The 23,764-nt window shown below is 35.1% G+C and overlaps 1 protein-coding gene across 1 annotated transcript in view; it reads right to left on the bottom strand.

Annotated features, from left to right (window-relative positions):
- The window catches only part of Cntn6 (contactin 6), a 306,964-nt gene extending 300,731 nt beyond the window's left edge, over positions 1-6,233 (bottom strand). The window contains exon 1 of the mRNA XM_023713308.1: positions 6,169-6,233. Coding sequence (XP_023569076.1) covers positions 6,169-6,223 — 55 coding nt within the window. The 5' untranslated portion in view covers positions 6,224-6,233. The remainder of the gene's footprint in view (positions 1-6,168) is intronic.
- Positions 6,234-23,764: the final 17,531 nt, after the last annotated feature.

The following is a 23,764-nucleotide window of genomic DNA, read 5'->3' as shown; positions in this document are numbered from 1 at the left end:
TATATGCAGTGTATTATTTGTTGAAACTGTACTTCCGATTGGATTTGAAACTGTCTCATTGCTATCTGTTTATCAATAAAACTTTGAAAAAAAAAAGAATGAGCATTACATGATAAAAATGTATTTTCTACAATAAAAATGTTATATATTTCCTGAATAAGTATTTATTTGAGAGAATTTACCTGGATCTCAGCAAAGGTTATTAAAATGGCAACAATCTTTTTTTTTTATGGTGTCAGAGCTCAGGAGGAGGTAAGAATTGCTTGTGGTATGCAGAATTATTTAAATTGACTATAGTATTTGAATTTGTCTATGAATGATTATATTTGATATTAATAAGAAGAAATAGATCTGAAGGAGAACATACTGATGGTGGAAAGACTGGTGTGAGGAGAGAACTAGATGGAAGAGGTGGAAACATTGACTTGGAAAAAAAATACACAGATTTTACTACACATACAGCCTGACTTGAATGAGGATATATGAAAGAGAACAAGAGAAGGCATGGGTCATGCCACAAGCTGAATTGCATTTCTTGGAAAACTTTCAATATTTGTTAAAGAAAATTGAATTTGAATGCTTGATTAGACAGTTTGAATTTCCTAAGAAATGACATCTCTGAAGGTTTTGACATAGAAAAATGAGAAAAATCAGTTGTGCTTCATGAAGACTGGTTTGTGTAAAAGCCTGTCTCAATGATCTATGCCTTGGAAATGATGTGGGTGTGTCCCCGAAATACAACCCTTAGGAGGCTGCTACAGACATCCTGAGAGGAGGCCAAGACTGGTTACACTGGAATTACAAAGCAATGAGCAATTGCTCCATTTTGCTGTAAAGTACAGCCTAAACACTTAAAATGATTAGCTTATTTTTGACATTAAATACTCATTTACTACCCAAAAATGTTGAAATAAAATTGTATGTACATTAAAGATAATACTCTTAACCCAGTAACACCAAGCTTATATTTGTTTAGGTCCAGCATGTCTAAACAAATACTATTTATTAATTTCAAAACATAGGACTAGGTCTGTACTTTCAACATAAATTTTTAAAGATGTAAATATTATCTAAATTCAAATGATACATTATTACTAAAACAATTATACCTAAAAGTGGATTTTAGTTATAGATAATAGAACCTCTAAAGTTTTGGGGGGAGACTGGATTGCTTCTAGGTAGTTTAGGGCCTTCATTTGAGTAGTCATTCATTGGCATACTTATTTTCAATTATTTATTTAAGTGCTTTCACCATGTCAAGTATTATAAAATGCATAACACCTGAAGCCACGTATAGGATAGCCAACATTTCTATTTACACAGAGTTTTTGTTACTCCACAAGTAATAGAAAATATACAAATAAGCATATATAAGTAAGCTAATTGCAAATCACAACAAGTTCCCCAAGTATAATAAAAAAAAAACCATGAAAATGAAGGGAACCAATGGTGGGAAAGATGGTAGCCATGGGGGCAAAGTTCTAAGAAAAGGCTTTTCTTTGGATGTAATAGATCTGAGACAGGTATAAGGGAAAGACTGAATCACAGAAAATTTTGAAGGGTGATTCGGGTCAGTGAATGGCAGAGTCAGATGTCCTGAGTAGGGAACAATCTTGATACTGCTGGGAGCATAAGAAAAATCAATTAGCTCTTCTTTCCTATAACAAGGGCATTCTGTAGATGCTGAGGTGGAAGAGGTAGGCAGAAGATGAAGATTTTAGTGTCTCTCTTGCCATGATAATGGCTTTGATTTTAAGGCTTGGAAAAAATTATAAAAGAGAAAGAAAAACTATAGATTTTCCCATGTTATTTTCAAGTTGTGGCATAGGTATATATTAATATATTTAAAATAAAACTATTTGATGTGATCATGTCCATAGAAAATTTCACTTTCTCTTTTAAAAACTTCAGGTTGAAAACAGTATTTATGATACTCCCTTTAATTAAAGGCCCACATTTCCTATATAGTATGTCAGTCTGCATAACCATCATTTTGTTCTAATGCTGACAAAACAGAAATTTCTTTTTCTACATTATCAATCCTAAGAAACAATCTCATTTAGAGTTGCAGTATCAATTACTTGAGAAGAAGTTTTGCTAATCATATAACCACCTTTATCAGAAGGCATTGCATAAAATTGGTATTTTCAAAATTTCTAAATTGGGCCCTCTCTATCAGAAATTGTAAGAATGTCACTTGGTTTAAAAATATAGTCTGGTGTTCCATTCCTAAAGGTGCTATTATGCTAACAATAAATCTGAACAAGACTGTAGGCAGAGTGTGGGTTGTGAGATACTCAATATTCATCACACTCTTACCCAAAGGAATAGCCATTATGTGCTTCTGGGATCCTTGAGCAATGTAGGTTTATTACACCTGCCAATTTTCATGGATTTGCTGTGTGATACATCGTTTTCTTTGAAGAAATCTTAGTCACAGTGAATATTTTCATTCCTGTGGCTCTCCCTCTCTGAGGTAGTTCATTTACTGTTGTTCTCAATTCAGTAAAAGACTAAGTTTAAAATAAAGTAAGATTCCAGCAATCATAAATATTTCCCAACAAAGCCTTACCATAGGTACTTAATTGCAGATAGGTGATATATTTTCTCTAAAATTCTTTTAGGGCGTGACATTTATAAAATAGGAGCCCAGATGTAAGTGTTGATGAAATAAGACATTTTATGTATTTGTATCAACCTTAAAACAACTTGTTTCAGGTTTTACTAATCAATTACTTTAATAGTATTTTGGCAACAATATAAATTCATTTGTTAGTAGATATTTCATGAAAATTTGGCAGGGAAGATTTTATAATATCGTCTCAGTTTTTCTCCTCCAAATTAATTAATATAGTAGGAGAAATCAGCTCAGTATTTCCTGTGCCATAAACAACAGTGAGAATGCTAAAGTAAGCCTTTAATTCTATCCTGCCAATAAGAGTGACTAGTTTCATGTTCATTGAGTTATTCAGCCTCTCTGATGAAACCAATTCTCATACTAATTAACCATTACTTTATAACTCTATAGGGTATTTACATCATTTATATCTATATTTACATCTATATATAGTGCTCACTCATATTAAAGAATATACATACAAATGGTACACAAATGAATCACTTCCATTTATGAGCCAAGTATATTAAAGTCATTATTATTTAAATGAGTACATTCTACTAAAATAAAAAAGCAAAATTTTATAAAATGCAGAAATACTTAGATATTATCTATACTGAATGACACAGGAGTCACATCCCTTATGAACAGTGATGGTTGCTATTACTTATTACATCTGACTGTATAATATAACTGTTGGCCCTCACCCATAGTAGAATAACAACTGTAGAGCTTCTATTATTCATTGAGCTTAAAAGTGTGCTATCTCTAAGATTGGATAACTTGCCCATCGTCCAGAGCTCCAAGCCCTGCACTCAGTAGCATGTAGTCCCATCCCTCTTCTTTATGCCCTGCACTATGGAATCTTCCAGTCTTGTTCTCTGCTCCACCTTCTCATTGTATTCTACCCTTACTCAAATCCAATTCTGTCTCCCTCTTATAAACACAGTTGGGGCTGTAGATCTTAATAACGCAATAAAGTTTCTCCGTGTTAACATCTTTAATTGTATTTTCAAAATTTCCATTATATTGATATATAATATTCATAGTTTTCAAGAACAAGGATATGGATATGCAAGGTTACTTTTATACCATATCTACCAATAAAATAATTTTAGAGTACATTATTAACATTTGTTTCTTAGTTAAATGGTCCTTAGTTTTCTCTTAAAGTTTAAAAATACTAAAGTGAATTTTTAAAAAAAATTCAAGTCCTCAAAAATGTCGTACAGGAAAGGTTCTAGAAATTATAAGTTTAATTAAATCAAAACAAAGCACAGAAAAAGTGGATGGTTAAAATCTACATTTCAGTGTGACATCCAGGGTGACAAAGATATATCAATATTTTCATGGGTTTATAACAATCAAAATAGAAAAGCAAAACATATAATTTTGAAAGATTTTCTAGTTCTCCAAAATGAATAAAATAAAGTTGGGTTATATATATTCAGACAACTGAATTTTCTAAACTTACTTAGTCTCTAGAAGTAGAGAGACACCATCAAGCCTTCCAATAAAGCAAACAGGTTTAAGCAAATGTTCTCTTGTGTAAAACATCATCTACTGCTTTATTTCTGGGGTAATAGTTAACTGACATCTTATTTAAATAACTGTGACTTAAGAATTTTACCCATCTATTCTTTCACAAGAAAGTTATACACCAAGGATATACGATTACTTTCCCCATTAAAATGAAGCAAAGAACAGATTGGATCACAAACAATTTGGATGGTAAAATTAATAGAACAGCTGGGCTATTTCTTGGATTTGATATGTGATCTGGAATAACATTGTTTTTTTTTAAATTTAATGCAAAAGGTATTAAAGAGAACTTTGATTAATTTAATAGACATATTTAAAGGGCAAATGTTAATGTTGAATTTTGACAGAAAGTTGAAACTTAAGGGCAGGCATAGAATTCTTACACGTAGATAATTTGCTGACACTTTTATGATTCTGCTCTGTGCTTTCTTAAATCTAAAAAGAAGACATTAGTACTTAACTCAAAGTCTTATGACAGACAGATGTGACAAAAATTGATGTAATCACTTAGGATAAATACAACTAGTATTCCTACCTATTGGATACTCTAGTAGTCGAAATAACTTAGCATGGTGTTCTGATTCTTCTGATTGATTTCTGAATATTTAACCCCACTCATAGCTTTCCATTTCTTAGTATTGCTATTACATGCATCTCTTACAATTACTGTGTTTCTGGCTTGTAAGCTATTATGTTTATGCCTATATTTGTCCCAATATATTATTGCTTCATTGTGAATACATAAAAATAGGAAATGCAACTAGTAACCTCTCATCACACTGAAGAAGAGACAAAATGATGGCAGCAGATGGGCTTTTCTGACAACGAGCTGATCTAATCAGTGTCCACACCCTGTAACAACTTAGGCATGTAAGTGTGAAAATGAAGGCTAGAACTGCAGGGTCTGCATTACAGTGCTTGGTTATTTCCAAAAGCAGTCGCTATCATTTCCATTCCTATCTGCTTACACCTTCGCAGTGTAACTGTGCAGTGGTTCTGCCAGGAGATGGAGCATATTTCCACATCTATTAGTCTAGTTGGATCTTGTGAATTTCAGTAATCAACATATGAGATAGAAATGGCATGGGAGTGGTCACAGGGCCTGGCATCAAGAGACACTGCATGCTTAGATTTCCAGAACCCTAAGAAGCCATTATGTGCAAGAATGCAGACTCATACAGGGAGAAAAACCACTTAGATCAAAGTCACAGCAAACCAAGCCTCGCTGCTGAGCTTATTCTCATCAGATCTCTGGTAACTCTAGCTGACCACAAGGGCAGGGCACCTCAGCAAAACCCCACATTCAGTCCGGGTGAGCACACTCTGAATTACAAGAACACCAGCCTATCACTTAAATATGTATTTATCTGTTACTTGGATCCAATCTGATTTAGAGTAATTTACTACAAAGCAAAATTTAATGAATATTCAGCCATTACAAGCTCTAGCCTCTTAGCAACTGAAAAGGAAAGGACAAATTTCTAAGGTCATTTTATGTTCTGGTGTAACATTCTGTGCCAGTGTTGGCGAACCTTTTAGAGCTTTCAGTGGTACAAACAGCCTGCTGAGGAGCATGTGTCACAGGGTTGTATCAACATTCTATATCATCGTTTCCTAGATTTTCAATGTAGCATTTTCCCACAGTAAGTTCTGAATTCTGAATACAGTTCCATTTTAGATTTTTAAAGATTTATAAATTAAATTTATAAAGAACAAATCTTCACTATTCAGTGAAGATATATTCATTTAATCATAATTTTACTCTATGATGTCATCTTTAACACTGTATAAATATAATAATCTTAGCTTCTGATTAAAGTAGTATTTGACATATTTTAGTGATTAAATTCCTCTATATCAGCCATAAAGTATATTAATTATCAAAAGTTTATCACTTAGTCATTCAAATAACATATGCATTGTGCATTTTAGAACTTGTTTCACCTAGAGAAAGAAATACAATGCAAATATATTTATCAAGCTAAGCTCATAATAATAGAATAGTTTACCTGCACAAGAGTTTATGAGTGGCAGCAGAATTACCAGTTTCCATAGCAACCTCATCTCCACTTTATGAGGTCAAAATTTTTTTCCATACAATCAGTAGGAATAAAAAGTCTGTCTTCTAGTAGGACTTTAAAGATTCTGAAAGAAACAAAATTGCCATTAAATAACAAACTTATAAACATTGGTGTGTTAATGTGTATATTGATCATTAGCAATTATTTCTATATAATACTGGCATATCACTCAAAATAAAACAACCAAAATGATTACATTTTCATACAAATGTACAAATTTCAGAAATTTGGTTCATATATTTGTAATTTCAGTTCACATCTCAAACATATATTTACTATGATACTTGTTGTTTCTAAGGAATTAGAAGGGTATACAACTGGTTGTGTTCTATAGGGATTAAAGTTTTCATTAGTTTAATTTGAAATTCAGTTTTTTCAAAGTATTAATGATGATAAAACATTAAACTAACTCCAATAATTCTGTTGCTTGATTTTGTTGGATTTTTAGTCATAAAGCATAAAATCTAATCTATATCACATGTACATAGATTTTTCAAAAAAATTGTTACTAGTAATGAAAACATTCATTAAGAAAGATTATCTTTCCTGAAACATTAAACTTAAATATGATGTTGTTCTACAAAATGTCTACAAGAAACACATGGCTGGCAGTGCTATACTTCAGCTATCAGCTATCATATCTAAAAAGTTTGTATCATATTTTCCTCTATTTTTGACACTTAAGTTATTAAAAATAAATAAAATCAAAATTAAGTGTTTGTTTCACCTTAACTTCATTAAACTAATTCAATGATTTTGAAAAATATTTTTATTTTTTAATTTTTTTTTGTGGGACCGGAGATTGAACTCAGGACCCTATGCTTGCCAGGCAAGTGCTTATTCTACTGAGCTATCTCCCTGGCCTCTTCAACGATTTTATAAACTCATAAAAAGAAATTCATAATACAACGACCTAGCTTTTATTGTTAAGCTTCAAGTCAAATTATAAGCCCTTTCAGAAACTACCAGTTTGGTAAAAATATATTTCATGGCAACCTCAAATAACCTTTGAAAATATATGGAATTTAAGTATAAAGCTAGGATAAAATTTTACAAAGTTCCTGTTATAGTTTTCTTTTTATCAGTATCTGTTTGTGATACATAGTGGATACCTACATTGTGGAAATCTTAGTACATATGGATCTCACCTTGCCCTTTTTCTTCCCCTCCTTTTTCTCCTTTCACTCCCAATCCCTAGATATGTTTTTAAAAATATATTTCTGCCACTAGCTGGCTCATGTCAACTTAAATGAAAAACACTGAACCAAATTTAACTTTTTATTAACATTTAATGTAAATGCTTTCAGAAAAAAACATTTGGGGCATTATAATATATTCAGTGGATAATATCTTTTCACAAATACTCTCATATTTTACATTAGTTTTCATTCCCTTGCATACCACAGATGCTATTTGAAATGCCTTACATTTATATCATATATTATATCACTCTCGAATTCATCATTGTTCGACAAGTATTGATTCTTGAGGTTTATTCTCTGTCAAGCTATTAGGCACTTAGGTGTTAACTGTGAACCTAACATCATTTATCTTTACCACTGAATCTGGCTGTTTTGTTGTCATGTTTTCATGAAATTGCAAACAAAACAAAATTAATAAACAAATGAACCATATACATAATTAAATAATTACAAATATTAAGAGTAGGTAAGGTAGGGTCTGTCAAATAGCTCAGTGGATTAAAGGGCCTGCAAGCAGGTGCAGGGGCTGAGGGTTCGATCCCATGGCCTTCTGTGCCAGCCCCACTGCCAGGGAGGGCTGAGACAGCAATTAAGACTGGGCATACTGGTGCACGCCTGTAATCCCAGCTCTTGGGAGATTGTAAACAGGCAGATCACTGCGATTCTGATCTAGCAGTGAGACCCTGAACACCCTGTAAACCCTTCCTTAAAATACTAAATAAATAAATAAATAAATAAATACCTTATAAAGAAAAAGAATTGGAAACTATGAGATTCATTGAATGAAGTTCAAGTAGCATTTTTCAGCTGAGGCTCACAACAGGAGTAGCCCTTTAGCACGCAAGGTGTGTGTGCACAGCAGTGAAGAAGAGAGCTGCAGGGACTGAGATAAGGATGGATAACTGATGAAAACCACATTCAAAACAAAGAGAACATGCATGCCTAGGTCCCAAGGTAGGGCTGACTTTACATCGCTGGCCCTCTGACTGTGGATCTTGAGGACCTGAAAAAAGTCCAGTTTAATATTCAAAGAGATAATGTTCAAGGAAGAGCAAAAGGCTCAAATACATAAGACCTACAGTCTCTAAGCATGAATATTATAATTTTTTATTATAATTGAAGATTATATGTAGGAGAGGTTCACTATTTAATTTACATCTTTGGCTGCTGTCCAGAAAGGAAGGGATAGAAGAATAGCCAGAATTATACCAGTAAATTAAAGGCTACTTCTGTTGTTCAGGAAAGGATGATAATAATTTTTACTAAAGTAGTGGCTTTGAAAATTTAAATCTCTGGATTGTTTTCCTGACTCAAATCTTTCTTTTTTCTATTTGAATATTATTACCATTTTTTTCTTTTTAAAACAAAGATGAGGTCCAATTATGTAGGTATTTGTGTGTGTGTGTGTGTGTGTGTGTGTGTGCGTGCGCGTTTTGTACAGAACTATAGGGTTTTACTACACAGATTGGACTCATAGTGATTCTCCTGTTTTCAGCCTCCCAAGAGCTGAAATTACAGGTGCACCACCACACCCAGTCTCATGCCATGCTGGAGATTGAACCCCTGTCCTATGCAGGTATACTTAAACTTTGAACCACTCTCCCTTGCACAAAGTTTAAAATTCCTTGGAGTGGTATCCAAGACCATATATAAACTTCCAAATTTTTTGTAATAAGCTTACTGATGAAGTTCTCTAGGAGCCTTATCCCCTTATTCATTCTGTAGAGCCATTGCATGTTCCTTCTGTGTAGATGCTCCTGCATTTCTGCAGGAATCCTCCTCAGGATCTATGTCTCCCTCAAAGCTGTGTAACAATAATATCACCATACTTGCTTGTTTCCCAAGACAACTTCTGTTTACTGAAATATCATGGAAGAATTATGAATAATGGTCCTTCTACCAATAAAAGGTCCTATTTGCAAGATAAATGATATAATCTACCTATGTGTAGAAAATTTATCATGTTTTTTCCTACCTGATAATCTTGTTCTTTTTTTTTATATAGAAACTCTGACTTGCTTAGAAGAACCACCTCCCTATTCACCATTGGTCCACCTAACTGGAGTGGCATTTCCTCCATCTCTTTGGTGGAGGAAAAACCTTGGAATCCATGTTGTCTTTATTAATTATGAATCAGTTTCCTTGAGTAAAATATTTCATAAAAGGATGAGTGTATAACACAATTGAAATCTCTGACAAAGTCAGAAACTGTCAGTATCATTAAGACAATAGTATAAACTCTCCATTACAGTGTTAGCCTATTTAAGAAGATCCAGCTTTCAATTGCGACTAGAAACTCTCAGTTCTCCAATGTGGATAGTGCGCTAAAGCTCCGTCCCAAATGTTTCCCTCCTTAGTCTTGGGCTCTAAGCTTTCTGCATTTGGACCTATATTAAAAGATACCCTCTTTTAATACTTGTAGGTGTTATTGTGACTTGTTCTGATATCTAAAGTTTCTCTAATTATTCTTGGGGTGAGGCTCAGTGGTAGGGTGCTTGGGCGGAGTGTACAAGGCCCTACCATCACCCAACAGAGCTGCCCGCAGACAAACCACTAAATCATTTTCATTATCATAGAATTATGAAACAGTCAAAATCAGCTTTTAATTCTAAAACCCTGGAACTTCTGAATGGAGAGACAATTAAATATTTTTTCGCTTAATCCTCTTTGTATTATATTTTGTATATAATATACAAACATATAAACAGAATATACAAACAAACCATATGGTACCTTATATGTTTTGTCCTGAATTTAGGTGAGTCTTTTCTTACTCTCAAATGATCTTCCATGACTTAAGTCGGCTGGGGCATGTGTTATCAATGGCCTCAGTATATTGCCAGGGTTTTCATACCTTACTGCAGAAATCAACATTACCTGCCTCACTTGCTCAGAACACTTGGTGTGATGTTTAATACAGAGCTCTTATTTAGTAGTATGGGCTGGACTGGACTTGACAGCTTTAGTAACATGGTGGGGTGGTACCCTACTTTCTGAGGAAAAAGGCTGAACTGGGAAGTTGGAGAATTTGTTTCTACTATTGTCTTTCTCTTAAGCAGCTGAGTAGCGCAGGATGGATCATTTGCATTCTCTTCATTGTCAATTTACTCTTTTCAAAGTTGAAGAGTTTGGCTTAGAAATCGTCTTTGTATTTTTCCTATGCCTAACATTCTTAATTCGTTCACTTGAATCCAGTATACAATTTTTAAGCAAATATTGATTGCTTAGCATCTGATTTCTTATCTGCATAGTGCAATGAGGACAAAGCCTGAAAAATATTTTATTTAGCAGTACTCTTTAAAGCTGAAATAGCTCTTTTTTTTTTTTACATGTTACCAATTGTAAAACTTTAAATTGCCTGAGGAAGAATACACTCATTCAATAAAAAACAATCCAGATAAGAAAAGTGTGCTTATTTACTCACAGTACACTGGGCAGAAATATTCAGTGGGTGAACTTTATGCTGGTCAGTGATATGCAAAATATTTAAAGGTTCTGAGTCAAAATGAGCATTAGCACTTGAGGCAAAAGAAGTTCTAAAAAAGTTTACTCATAAGCCAAACTTAAAAATAACTTTTAGAAGCTCTAAAACAGTTTTATAAGTGTTCACCAGTGCTTTGTTTTAGATGTGTTTTACAGACCATGCAATGTTTTCAATGTTATTTTGTCGTAGAGAAGCGTGTGTGTTGTTTCATAATGTAAGGGCTAAATGTACTGTTCTGTTATTCCTGGGTGATCCTGATCTTCCACAGACCACAGGTGTTCACTTTTTCCCTCATGGAATCCTCAGGGCAAAAGTAACAAATTTAGGTACTGCAAAAGTGAATATGTCAATCCATTACTTGCAATTAAAACAATTCTGAAAGTTGAAATGTATATATAAATTTGGTAGCAATATCTATCCCCAAACAATATATGGTAAATTACAGCTCTTATCCAACTTACTTTGAGTTGTAATATACTTCAGTAAAGATGGATGAGATACTCATTGATGAAATAGTGCCTATTTTTGATGGCTAAAAATGCTATATACATAGAGTACAGGATGGACCTGTGTTCAATTACAGTATGCAAATGCATATGCATACACACAAAGACACACACACACACACACACACACATACACAAACATACACATTTTCACTGCCAGAATCAGGAATTGTAGCCCCTCAAACAAATTATGCCCATCACCTGCCTTTTCTATTTTTTTTTTAATGTATTTAGTACAGGGTCTACAGGGTCTCAATACACAGATCTGACTCATAGTGACTCTACTATTTTTAGCCTCCCAAACACTGGGATTAGAGGTGAGCACCAAAATGCCCAATCTCAGTTGCTGTCTCTGTGCACCCCCAGGAGTAGAGCAGGCACTGTATGTTGGGCTGGGGATAGAACCCTGCGCTCTACTAAACACAGGTAGACTAAACACAGGCGTTTTAGTCTGCAAAGCTATCTGCTGGCCCTACCCACCTTTGAAAATACTTTCACTAGACTCTATTTTGCCTGTTAATTTATATATGTTCTATGCCTTATTTTGGGCTACAGAGGCAGAGTTGTGTGGGTCTATCAGAGTACATACAACCTGGAAAGCTGAAAATATTTAATATCTGAACTTTTATGAACTTAGAGTTTTGGGAATTGTTTTTGCTAATCCCTGATCCAATGCATTTTAAACTCTACAACACATTTCACTATAAGGATTTCAGTACCAATATTCAGCAGTTTTCTAACCATGTGTATAAATAAAAAAGCAGGACCATAATGTGTTAAATAGAAAAAAACATGGAATCTTGTATGTGTACACAGCTTTATGTTCTCTATCCTGTCTTTACATGAACTCTTTTAACCATGTGTCACAGACCTGCATCTGACACATACATTAATTATGATTTAAGAAATTATTTATGTGATGGAGAAGTCATACCCAAGCAACACCAATGTTTTATGTTTTGGATCAGAATAATCACTTGTGCAAAAATAGCCAAAACTTTCTTTCCATTTATCCCTTAGCCCTGAATTCCTCTATTAGTGTGTTTACCTGTGTACAACATGTGGCAAACCAGGGATGAGTATGGGAATGCAAATATTAGATGGATATAAAGCAGCACGGTGATTCTGGGGTTATTCTTATGTTAGACTTTGATATGCCCAGCAAGGGTAGGAGAAATGGGAATAATCAAAATGAAATAAATGGAATCTCTATTTTATTTTTTTATAAAAAAAAAAGGAGCAAACTTTTCTTTGCAATGAGAACTCGAGCAATTCTCTTGACTATAAAGTCAAGGTTGATGTCACACATAGGTCTGTAATAAATCTTTGAAAGGAGCTCATAAATGATTCTTCTTGGTATTTATCAACTATACTTAATGAGCTACAGAGAATATCAAATATTCTCTAAAACACTGTATTATATGATAGGGACAGGAATGGAAAATTATTCATCTCTAATTCTCTCAATATAATGCCCCTTAATGTCTGTAGATTATTCTTGGTGATACCAATCCAGTTAATGAGAATTATATATAACATATATTAATTATACATGTATATTTATAATTATATATTAATATATAAATTATATAATATATACTAAAGAGCGCTCAAGAGCAATTTAAAAGCACATCACATCCTTAGTTTCTTTGAACAAATTGAAATAATTTTCTCTTATTGGCAAAAGAAAAAGAACACTGAATGGTTTTTGTTTTGTGATAAATACAGAGCAAAAGAACGGGCAATGAATGAATATTACTTTAGAATATGATCCCATTTATAGCCATTACATGTCATGTTCCATGTATCTGGAAGACTTCATTACAAGTGGGTGGCTCCTATTCACGGTTTAATTTTTCCCTATTTATAGCAACACTGCTTTGGCACTAAGGAATTTCATGGATCAAGATCCATTTTCAGATGGCATGTTCATCATCAGAACAAATGTCCTCAGCACTAATGACCCTTTTGTTTTTAATTGACCAGTTAATTAACCAGACCAGATAAATTAAAAATCTCAAACTCAATTAAGGTAGCTTCCTTGTTTTATTTCAATGTGATAAAATTCCACTGAATGAAGAGAAGATTCTTAACACTTTTTAGAACAGTTTTCCAAACTCAGCATTTATTGTTATTTACTATCAAACTAAATCAATAATAAATTAAAATGTAAAATATTTAGAACTGAAAAAATCTGATACAGAATAGGATATTTCTACTGCTGTTAACTCAAGCAAAGTAGTAAAATATGTTGTCCTAGCACAGTGTTTGTTTGCAGAATATAATGCTATGCTTCAGGATTGCTGTGCCAACCTCTCAAGGTAGGCAGTCCTCCTGGGCGATAGGTCAGTAGGAAGAACTAACGCAGTGTGTTGAACGTGATCATAGAAAAAGCATTTGTTATTTTCTTATAGAAGGCCTGATTATATGTGAAGTTGCTAAGAGCATGAAATAAATGCAAATATGTTTGCTATGGTAATACATTTATTTCTACATTTTATTTTCTCTTTATCAGAGAAAGCAAGATATGCAATTTAGCTGAATGATCACTGCAGTTGTGTTCATATATCTTTTGATTCAAGCGATGAAGTCTTGCTGAAAGAAACCAGTGTTAAGAAGTATTTTGGGGGTCTTCTGGCTAATACTTTCAATGACTTTCTGCATTGAAACACACCATTAATAGATAGAAGCACAGTCCTGCCTTTGAGTGTCATAGCTGTGAAAATCAAAGCATAGCAGAGATTAATAGTTGTCACAATTCTGTTTAAAATCAAACAAAATTTGAGACTTGAGTGCATGGCATTACTGAAGGCTCTCCCTGCCCTGTTCCCATCTTGATGCGTGACATCAGCAGAGCTCCAGGCCCTTGGAGTACCTGTTTCTCTGTCTCCAAACTGCAGGGATGTGAATGTCGTAGACATAATCTTAGTATTTATGGTATGTTAATAAGAACAGAAATACATGTAATTAGCACCATATAGAACAGCTTTTCATCACTGAGAACAGAAAGGGTCTACTTTAATTCACAATTTCAGAGGTTTCAGTTCATGTAGTCTGATTTGCAGCAGAAACATGAAAAGGGGCAGAGCAAAGAAAAACTGCTCACCCTGTGTCAGGCAGGAAGCAGAGAGCAAGTGGACGGGCCACAGGAAAGACACAGGTGAGAGCCACAGCCTTAGTGGTCTGGCTGCTCCAAACAGCACTGTCTCCTAACAGGCCATTCAGCTATGAGTTCATCCATGACTCACCCTCTGATAAGGCCAAGGTACCAGTGGTGCAGTCCCCTCTGCAGGCCCTGCATCTCAGCACTGGGAAGCAAGTCCTCAGCACACCAACTGTCGAGGGTCACTTCAAATTCAAAGCATCGCAGATACTGCTGTAGTTTGGAGGATTTATAATTCTGATCCACTCCATTAAAAAAAAACATGGTATATACTGGTTCATGAAATTCTCAGACAAACTATTGTTAGGGACACATTATAGGTAGGGAGAACAAAGCCTGGCATAGTTCTAGCACTTTATCAGAAGTCATTGGGTGATATTCCTAGGGTTTAATGCCCTGCCCTGTAAGACTTTAAGGTTGTTCTTATAAAACAAAGATCTGATTAAGATTGAGAGGGGATTATAGCATAAAAGCTTTAGAATAATGAGTACAGTGAAACTATATTCTTGATGCAGATAGTGAAGATAATCTCAGAAGGTAAGTTTTATCTTCAGCAAACAAATATTTCCTGTAACAAGCAGCTTGATTATTTTTACAGTCAGTGTTCTTTAGCATAGGAACTAGAACGTGGGCTACTTTGAATTCTCAGTAATGAACTGAACAACAAAACTTACAGACTACTTACTAGTGCCAGAGCATTAGATGGGAATTTTTTTCTGTAAAAGAAATGCTGTCACTAAGAAAAATGATATGAATTCAACCATGGTTGTCGTATTGCATATTGTTGTCTTCAAATTATTCTGATTACCAGAAATAAGTGTGCAACGTTCATTCAAAAATTATAAAAATTAAACAGGAGAGAAAAAAATAAGCATTAACTTATGATCCTTTCAATGGACCAGAATAAATCAGCAGTTCAATTATCCAAGATATCCTGTGCATGTACATATATATTTCTTCTTTCCCTTCTTACCTACCTACCTTCCTTCCTTTTCTTCTTTCTTTCTTTTCTTTCCTTCCTTCCTTCCTTCCTTCCTTCCTTCCTTCCTTCCTTCCTTTCTTCCTCCTTCCTTCCTTTCTCTCTCCTTTTTTTCTTCCTTCTTTCCTTCCTTTCTTTACTTCTTTCTTTCTTTTTTCTTTTTTCATTCCTTTTCCTCCTCCTCCTCCCCCCTTCTTCTTTTCTTTGTTTTCCTTTTCTCCTGTCCCTCTTCTCAGTTGTTCCTTCCCTTTGAACAGTGCCTCTCCCTTTCACTCTATCTATTGTACCTTTCAGATTTTATATAATCTTTCAGGTTCCTATACTAGGAAGACAATAGGATGTTTACACATGTGAGTCTGATTTACTTCACTTATAAATATGGTCTCTAGTTGCATCCATTAACCTATAAAAGCTTCAAATTTATCTCTCTTTATAGCTGAGTAATGCTCCAACATATAAAAATATCACATCTTTTTTTATTCTTTCAGCAGTTGATGGCCTTTTGGGTTATTTCCATCATTTAGTTATGACAGATTTGCTGCTATAAATATGGGGGCACTTATACCACTGGGGTATGTTGTCGTCATTTCTCCTGGAAGTTTACCAAGGAGGGGAATAGCTGGGTTGAACTGCACCTCTAATACTAATTTATTGAGGAATTTCCACACTGATTTCCACAATAGTTGTACTGATTTGCACTCCCAGCAACAGTGGAGAAGGATTCCTTCTTCCCCACAGCCGCTCTAGTATTTGTTATTGGTTGGCATCTTGATGATAACCATTTTTTTCTGGAGTGAAACGAAATCTCTCTGTTGTTTTAATTTGTATTTCTTGAATGACTGTTTTTAACTTTTTAACTATTTTTCTTAAATAAAAGAGGGGTATTCCCCCAAAATACTGTAGCAGTGGGAATTATGTGATCTCTGTAGTCATTTCTAATCTGTACTATTGTAATATAAAATTAGCCACATCTTAGACACAGACAAATGTGAGTGGCTGTACTTTAATAAAACTTTATTTTAAAAATCCAGTTAAATCATGTTTAATCCATACTCATAGTTTGCTAATTCCTAGATAAGGTTAATCTGGAGTTAAGGTCTTAATTCTAGCACTAATTCCTAGCTCAAACATATTGATTATTAGATTAACATTTAAATTAACAAAGACATGGGAAAGATATAATCTCTCAGGTACAAATGTCAAAAATAGCTAGACTGAGAAGAGTAGAGTAGATAAGAGCATATAGATTTATATTCCATTATATTTACACAATATATAATATGCATATTTATCTAAAAGAAGAAACAAGATGGTTTCCAGGTTTCATCCTTCAAAATAATAATAAAAAATAAGAAGAATACTTACAGAAATTTAATATTTGCACTTATGTGCGCTAAGCATTTTTTTCAGAAAACACAGATTGATGTGTAAAATAGTATAAGAGCTATAGATAAATAATTTTTGTTTCTTTTGCTATAGTTATCATAGAAAGCAGGTCAATATAGGTTAAAACGTAAATAAATCTAGTGAGATAATATTTAATAAGAATATTTAGAAACCTTGTCCTAAGTTTATATAACTGGATTATTTAAATTAATTCAGAATATGAGTGCAGTTGGAAAAGTGGCTTGCATCAATTCAAGTTAAAAAAATAGCAAAACTAACATGATACAAGGTAAAGCTCTATCAGTATTCACTGATTACATTTTGATAAAGTTGCCAAAAATTCCATATAACCCAGGTTGCATGGAAGAAAGCACAGTGGGCAAAACAAGGATGGTTCATGAGGTGGGGTAGAGTTCTCTCCTGAGTATCACAGTTTCAGAGGAAGTTTGACAAATTAAGCCACTCTCTTAGGGTGCAGGATAAGGCTGAGAGGTGGGGGAAGATAAGACTTATGAGGGTTAGGGGAAAGAAATGAGCATGGTTAGCCTGGGTAAGAGAAGATTTAACAGGCATAGGAGAGCCATCTTCAAATATTTGAAAGGTTGTCTTCTGGAAGAAAGATTAAATTTCTTATTTATGGTGCAGGAGAACACAATGAGGACCAAAGGGCGGACAGAGCAGCAAATTTTAGTTTCATATAAGCCCTGAGCATTTTAACATGTAAAACTGTTTAGCCAGTGGCTAAGTGCACTGGCTCTGAAAACTAGGTAGTATAGGATTCCATTCTCAAAACCTACAATCACTGTATAGATTTGTGACATAAAGAAAATAGTAAGTCTTATGAAAGTCACAATGGAAAAAAAATCTACCAAATGGGGTTCAGAGGAGGATTCAGCAAGATTGTGCAAACAGAGAAAGTCCTCTCTCTATGAGATATCTAGCTGCAGTTAGGAGTAGTGTTATGAGGATCACGTAGATTACACTCTCTGTGACATAATAGTATTTCTGATCAAGTAGAAATTTAAACTACATGATCTTTTAAACCCTTCTAAATCTGTAGTTTGTCATTTCTTTATAAAAGCAGAAAGAGTAGTAACTCTCTGAATAAGAAGTCATTAGCTGCTGACCCAACATTCAAGTATGGAAAAACTAAGAAATTCCACATAAAATGTCATATTGGTTTCTTTTCACATCTGAAGACTTGATATCACTGGAATGACATTTTTACTTAGTTGAAACACAATCAGAAAACAACAACAAACATCAAGCGTAAGTGGTTCAATGCTGTCGCTCATTGCACATTTTGGGGGAGATGTCCAGCTGTTCAACTTTCAGCACATTTTACTGTTTTGCATTTCCTGTCCTACAAATGAAAGAATTGTGCCTGCCTACCCCTGTGTTATGCCAGGGAGGCAAGGAAGCTGGGAGCAAAGTGTTTTAGGACTGTGTGATGGGACAGAAAATTAGGAAAAGAAAGAGAGAGGCTGAGATACCAAGAGGTAGACTGAAAACTTGAAGATAAAACTATATATATATATATATATATATATATATATATATATATATATATATATATATATATGGTTCACTGTGCAGTGTGGACTCATAGTGATCCTCCTGTTTTAAGCCTCCCCAGTGCTTTGTTTCCTATAGGAAACAAAATTTCTCTATTAGAAAAGAAATTTTTTGGCTCCAGAGATATAGTTCAGTAGAATAAGTGCTTGCCTGGCATGCGCAGGATCCTGAGTTCAATCCCCCGTACCGGGGGAGTGGGGGGAGAAAAGAAAAGAAATTTCTCGTTGTATTAGACTCCTCCTTCATTACATTTTACCTAAAATGTTACAAAACTGGGTGCTGTATTCGTGGAGCTTGAAAAGTTTATTCACTTTTATGTAAAGCATTCAGTCAACTATGCAAGATAAGGATACATGTAGCAAAATATTTCCTTTTCTGTAGGATTTCTTGGTGCACACTAGAATCCTCTACATTATTCTACTTAATCCTATCATGCTGATGTATACTATACAACATTATGATGGAAATAGAGCATGTACCAGCTCCTGGACTTTCACGACCCTCTGTTCTACAGAGCTTTTAAAATGCTTGACTCAGAAAGACTCCTGGAAAACAATACTGATATTCTCAGAGTCCCTGCTCTGCCAGTAGCTCTTGATGCCACTTGAGATGAAAGTCTTAAAAGTGCCAATTCCCAGGTGATTCACAGTGAGGGTTGTGATAAGAATATATCTACCTTGTGATGTGCTCCTAATTTTTCTAGGAATTACCAATACTGTTGTAATTGAGTACTCTGAATTAGAAAGAGTCCAAGATACATATGATATTCATTATTGTATTTTCTTACTCCTGGAGAACTGGTCAGGAAAATTGAATGAATTTAAAACACATACGAGACATACTAAAATTTCTCTCTCCTAAAAAACTAGTCAAGAAAATTGGATGGGTTTAAATTAATTTCTTGCCGATTTATGGATTTCGGACCAGAGATGATGACAAACGTTCTTTACTCTCTAAGTAGAAATGTGCATTTTCTGAACTATGCGGAAAAATACTGAGGTAACGTTATATCTATAAATAAACATTGTATGAATACACTAAAATCACACCACACTTTCCTTCAAAAGCTATGCATGGCAGGAAAGAAAAAAAAAATCATGGAGCACACATGGCAGAATGTACACTATTCCATTCTATTCATGTTGGTTAAGGCTTGTGATCCCCAGCCCCTGGACAATTGGACCTTGTACCTTCTCTTCCATCAGCCTGTCCCCTGATATGTGCTCTCATTGGCAGTCCTGACCTCATGGAAATAGGAGCTGCTTCAAGAGGAAAATGTGCTTGCCTGTCAGCAATCATGCCACAAAACCGGGAAATTCCTCTACAATGGAGAGGCTGCAGTTTGAAAGTAATAAAATTAAGAAGCATACAAATATAAAGAAAAATAATTCATTGGGAACAGAAAGTCCATTTCACCTTTAGTAATTGAAACCTTTTTTTGTTTGTTTGTTTTTGAAATTGCAGAAATTTGAATCAGGTTTTCTTTGTTGAGAAAGTGTTTCTTTCATTAAATATGTAGGCACTGAGGTTGCTGCTATTTTGCTGTGGGAGATAGGAGGAGTCTGCCTTTATTCCCTAGCTCTTTGAAACTATTTCCAAAGAAGATATAAGATGCATATGAAAAAAATTCACCCACTGACCTCATGAGACACTTCTCCAAAGTTTGGGCTAGAGATATCTGAGATTTCTCAGTATTATGTGTCTTCTTCCTACATTCTTATTGTAGCAGACACTGTCAGCTTCAGATATGTGGAATTCACACTAACACAAACAGTGTCCCACCTTTATAAACCTATCTGTGTTGTAAGATGTGCTTTCTCACAAACACCTCATTTTGATTTTTAAAATTGCTCAAGAAAACATAAAACAGAGTGTCAGAGAAATCAACTAACATCCTTAAGACCACGTAGGGCAAAGTACTCCTACTCTTTAAAGTGCTGCTTTTATATTATGCATGATCTAAATGTCGGTAACCTTTGACAGAATGATGATCCTAATGTGTATCTAGTTCAAGGCTGAGCTATTAGCAATATGGCAGGAATTAAGGCAGAATGTTGAAACCACACTAGGAATGAATAGTGCCATTGCTGGAGGTTCTCCAAGCCCTGCTACGCCCTTGAGCACACTCACAGCGACTGGCTCAGCAGAAAGAAGAACATGCCATGAACCCATAGGCTCAGTTATAGCTTCCTGCTTTTGATAAAGATCAATATAATTGAAGAAAATCGAGCAACTTCACTGATCTCCAAAGTTCACACTGAGATTGAGAAATAGACAATGCAACTGAGACAAATGTAAAAGTCAAGACCCAGTAGTTACAAGGAGGAGGCAAGTTCCTAAATCAGGTAACACAGGCTTCTAAATCACATGGCACTACTTCATGCAATGGCCCTGCAGCGTATGAAACTGAGAGCCCTGAGCCTGGCTTTCCACCCAGATCTCTTGACTTCAACATGAGTGTTTTTTTCTCATACTATTTCTTGAAATCCCAGGACTGTTGTCAGCTGTACTTGGTCTATGTACTTGCAATTAGACTGAGAGAACTTTAATGGGCTCACAGCACACTAGGTAGGTTAACCACGAATGAAGCTTTAGCAAAACATCAAGAAATGGAGAGGCTAGCTAGCTTCAGCACAAAGCTGGTGTCAGGGAGGAATGGTCTCTCTGCAGTCTATTAGAGTACGAGGACCTGTGGGAAGGGGGAGCAAGAGCGAACAGCCGTGACTCCACAACTGTAATCCCCTTTCTCCATGTGGTATCAATAAAAGGTCTAAGTCTGGAGCAGAATCCCCAGGATAGTCTGGCAGCTTGTGTATGGATCGATGCCCACTGTTCCTTGAGCTCATGTATGCAGCATGGCCTGGGCCTTGTCCGTCCGCCCATGCCCAGCGAAAACTAGCTTCAGTGATCCACCTAGTGCATGAACTCTTCAAAAGGAAGTCGTGGGGCCAGTGCGGTAGCTCAGCGGTCTTAAGTGCCTGCTTAGGCAAGCTTAGGCTAGGGCGCAGGGACCACAGTTTGATCCCCAGCACCACATGCTGTGCCAGCACTGCCCTAGGGTGGGCTGAGCTGGCCACAAAGAAAAGAAAGAAAGTCATCACCAAGAAGCCCATGGTCTGGTGTCATCCTACCCAGGAGTTTTAATTTTTCTATCAGAAAAATTTAATTAATATATACTAACTGTACATATTGAATACCTGTCTATCTATTGTTTTGGGTTTTCATTGTGGAGGGCCAGGTGCACATCTAGTGCTTCTGTTCTGCCACCTTGAAATTTTCTGCTGCCTGCATTTAAGTTCAGCTGTGCTTATCTTTAGGTGAGGGACTTTGTATAAGTTATTTTACTGTTTTATGATTCTGTTTCCTCATCAGTAAAGTAAGAAAAATAAAAGTCACTTCTCCCCAAGCTTAAAATGAAGATAAGTATATTCATATAAATTTCTGGCAACATCAATTCATAAGAATCCAGGGACGAATAAACAATAACTGCTTTATCATCATCATAATTCGTAAGGACAAAACAGCAAAGAAGAGGTTATTTTAAAAGTGTCTCTGTTTTGTTTATGTTAACTCACCTTCCTGACATTCTCTAGCTTCAGCATTCTGCCCAGATTCAGTGAACTTATTCCATGAAGACAGTAATTACACCTTCATTTAATTAATTTACTTTAATAAAGAAATGAATGAAATGTTTGTGGTATGTCTGCTTTTTCATGATACACAGGAGAAAACATATGGTCTACATTCCTGCTCTATTTTTCAGAATCTTATGTATGTGAGAATTTGCACAGAGGTATTAATTTGCAAGGAAACAGTGAAGGAATGGGTAATTGGTTGCTACATTTGAGGACCTTAAGTGTTTTTCATGGATATTACAGAAAAAGCCTTCAAAAAGCAGTAGCAATTTGAATTAGTAATGTATTTGTTATCTTAATAAGATTTAGCACATTCTCTTAGAAAAACGATACTCTTGAACATCTATTTTAAATACAAGGAATGGAGAAATATAAGTGTGTTTAACCTTACCTAGCAGACATCACTGGCTACCATCAATAATCTTAATTAAGAGAACAAGGGAAGAAAGAATTCTTTTTACACTAAAATGACCTTAGGCAGGGATATTGCCCACAGACCTCTTCTCATATATATGCAAAATCACGAACCACACAACGCACATTCAGCCAATGACAGACTAGCTATGTGAGAGATGTTCCATAAGCCGATAAGAAGCTGAAAAATATTTATATGTAATGACATCAGAGCCATCGTGATGTCACAGTGCACTAAATCATGCATGTGGTTCATGGTGCTGCTGGCATACATATGCCTACCATTTGGTTACAGTCGTAAAGTGTAGTGCCTACAATTACATCCTGTACATGCTTCTTGGTAATAATAAATGGCTTGTTTCTGTATTTGCCATATATGTATCACTTTTGGTGGTTTCTTCTACTTAGAGTTTCATTCACTGTCTTTCTTCCATGTCATTTTTATTACATCAAGAAACTACATGGAGTGACAAAGCTATATCATATAGTTTTATGTACAAACACTGTTTGCACAATGAAACAATGATAAAATTCCCAAGTGACTCATTTCTCAGAATCTGTCCATGTCATTAATGAACACCATTGTATTCAATCATGGTACAACTGATATGTAGGCCTCCGGAAGAGCTGCACTTCTAAAATAGTGTAACTTTGGAATACGTATGCAAATCTCTAGAGTTATAAACTGGGACTCAGAAATGTAAAGTGATAGCTGAATGAAAACTATTTTTAGCTTTCCAGTTGTAAACATAAGAAAGTGACTCTGAAAATGTACTGATCACATTGCAAGGGGTAATTTAGAGGATTCAGAGTCAAAGACACACAGTCTTGTGACAGTTTCACATGTTAGAAATTTCACATCTACCTTCTGCTCTTGTCAGTTTCCAGAATGTATTGTTTTTCAGGGATGCACACATATAAACAGACCAAACACATGAAGAAGAACACATGAATCTTTCATGTGTAGGTCACTTTGTTTCACTGTACCTAATATTAACTCCCTGATGTCCAAGCCAGAGAGGTAGTTCTGGCACAGTATTGCTCATGATTTCTTTGTTGCCTCCTGGGGACCTGCCTTTCAAATACCTGATATGAATTTTCTCATGAATGCCAATGATATATGGATACATTGTTCTTTTGAACTTTTCATCCCTCAGGCAGCCCAAGTACTCTGTGACTG

Source organism: Octodon degus, unplaced genomic scaffold, assembly GCF_000260255.1.
Source record: "Octodon degus isolate 3935 unplaced genomic scaffold, OctDeg1.0 scaffold00030, whole genome shotgun sequence".
In the NCBI taxonomy this organism is placed as follows: Eukaryota; Metazoa; Chordata; class Mammalia; order Rodentia; family Octodontidae; genus Octodon; species Octodon degus.
The sequence above is the reverse complement of the archived record's forward strand: the minus strand, read 5'-3'. Positions and strand labels throughout refer to the sequence as shown.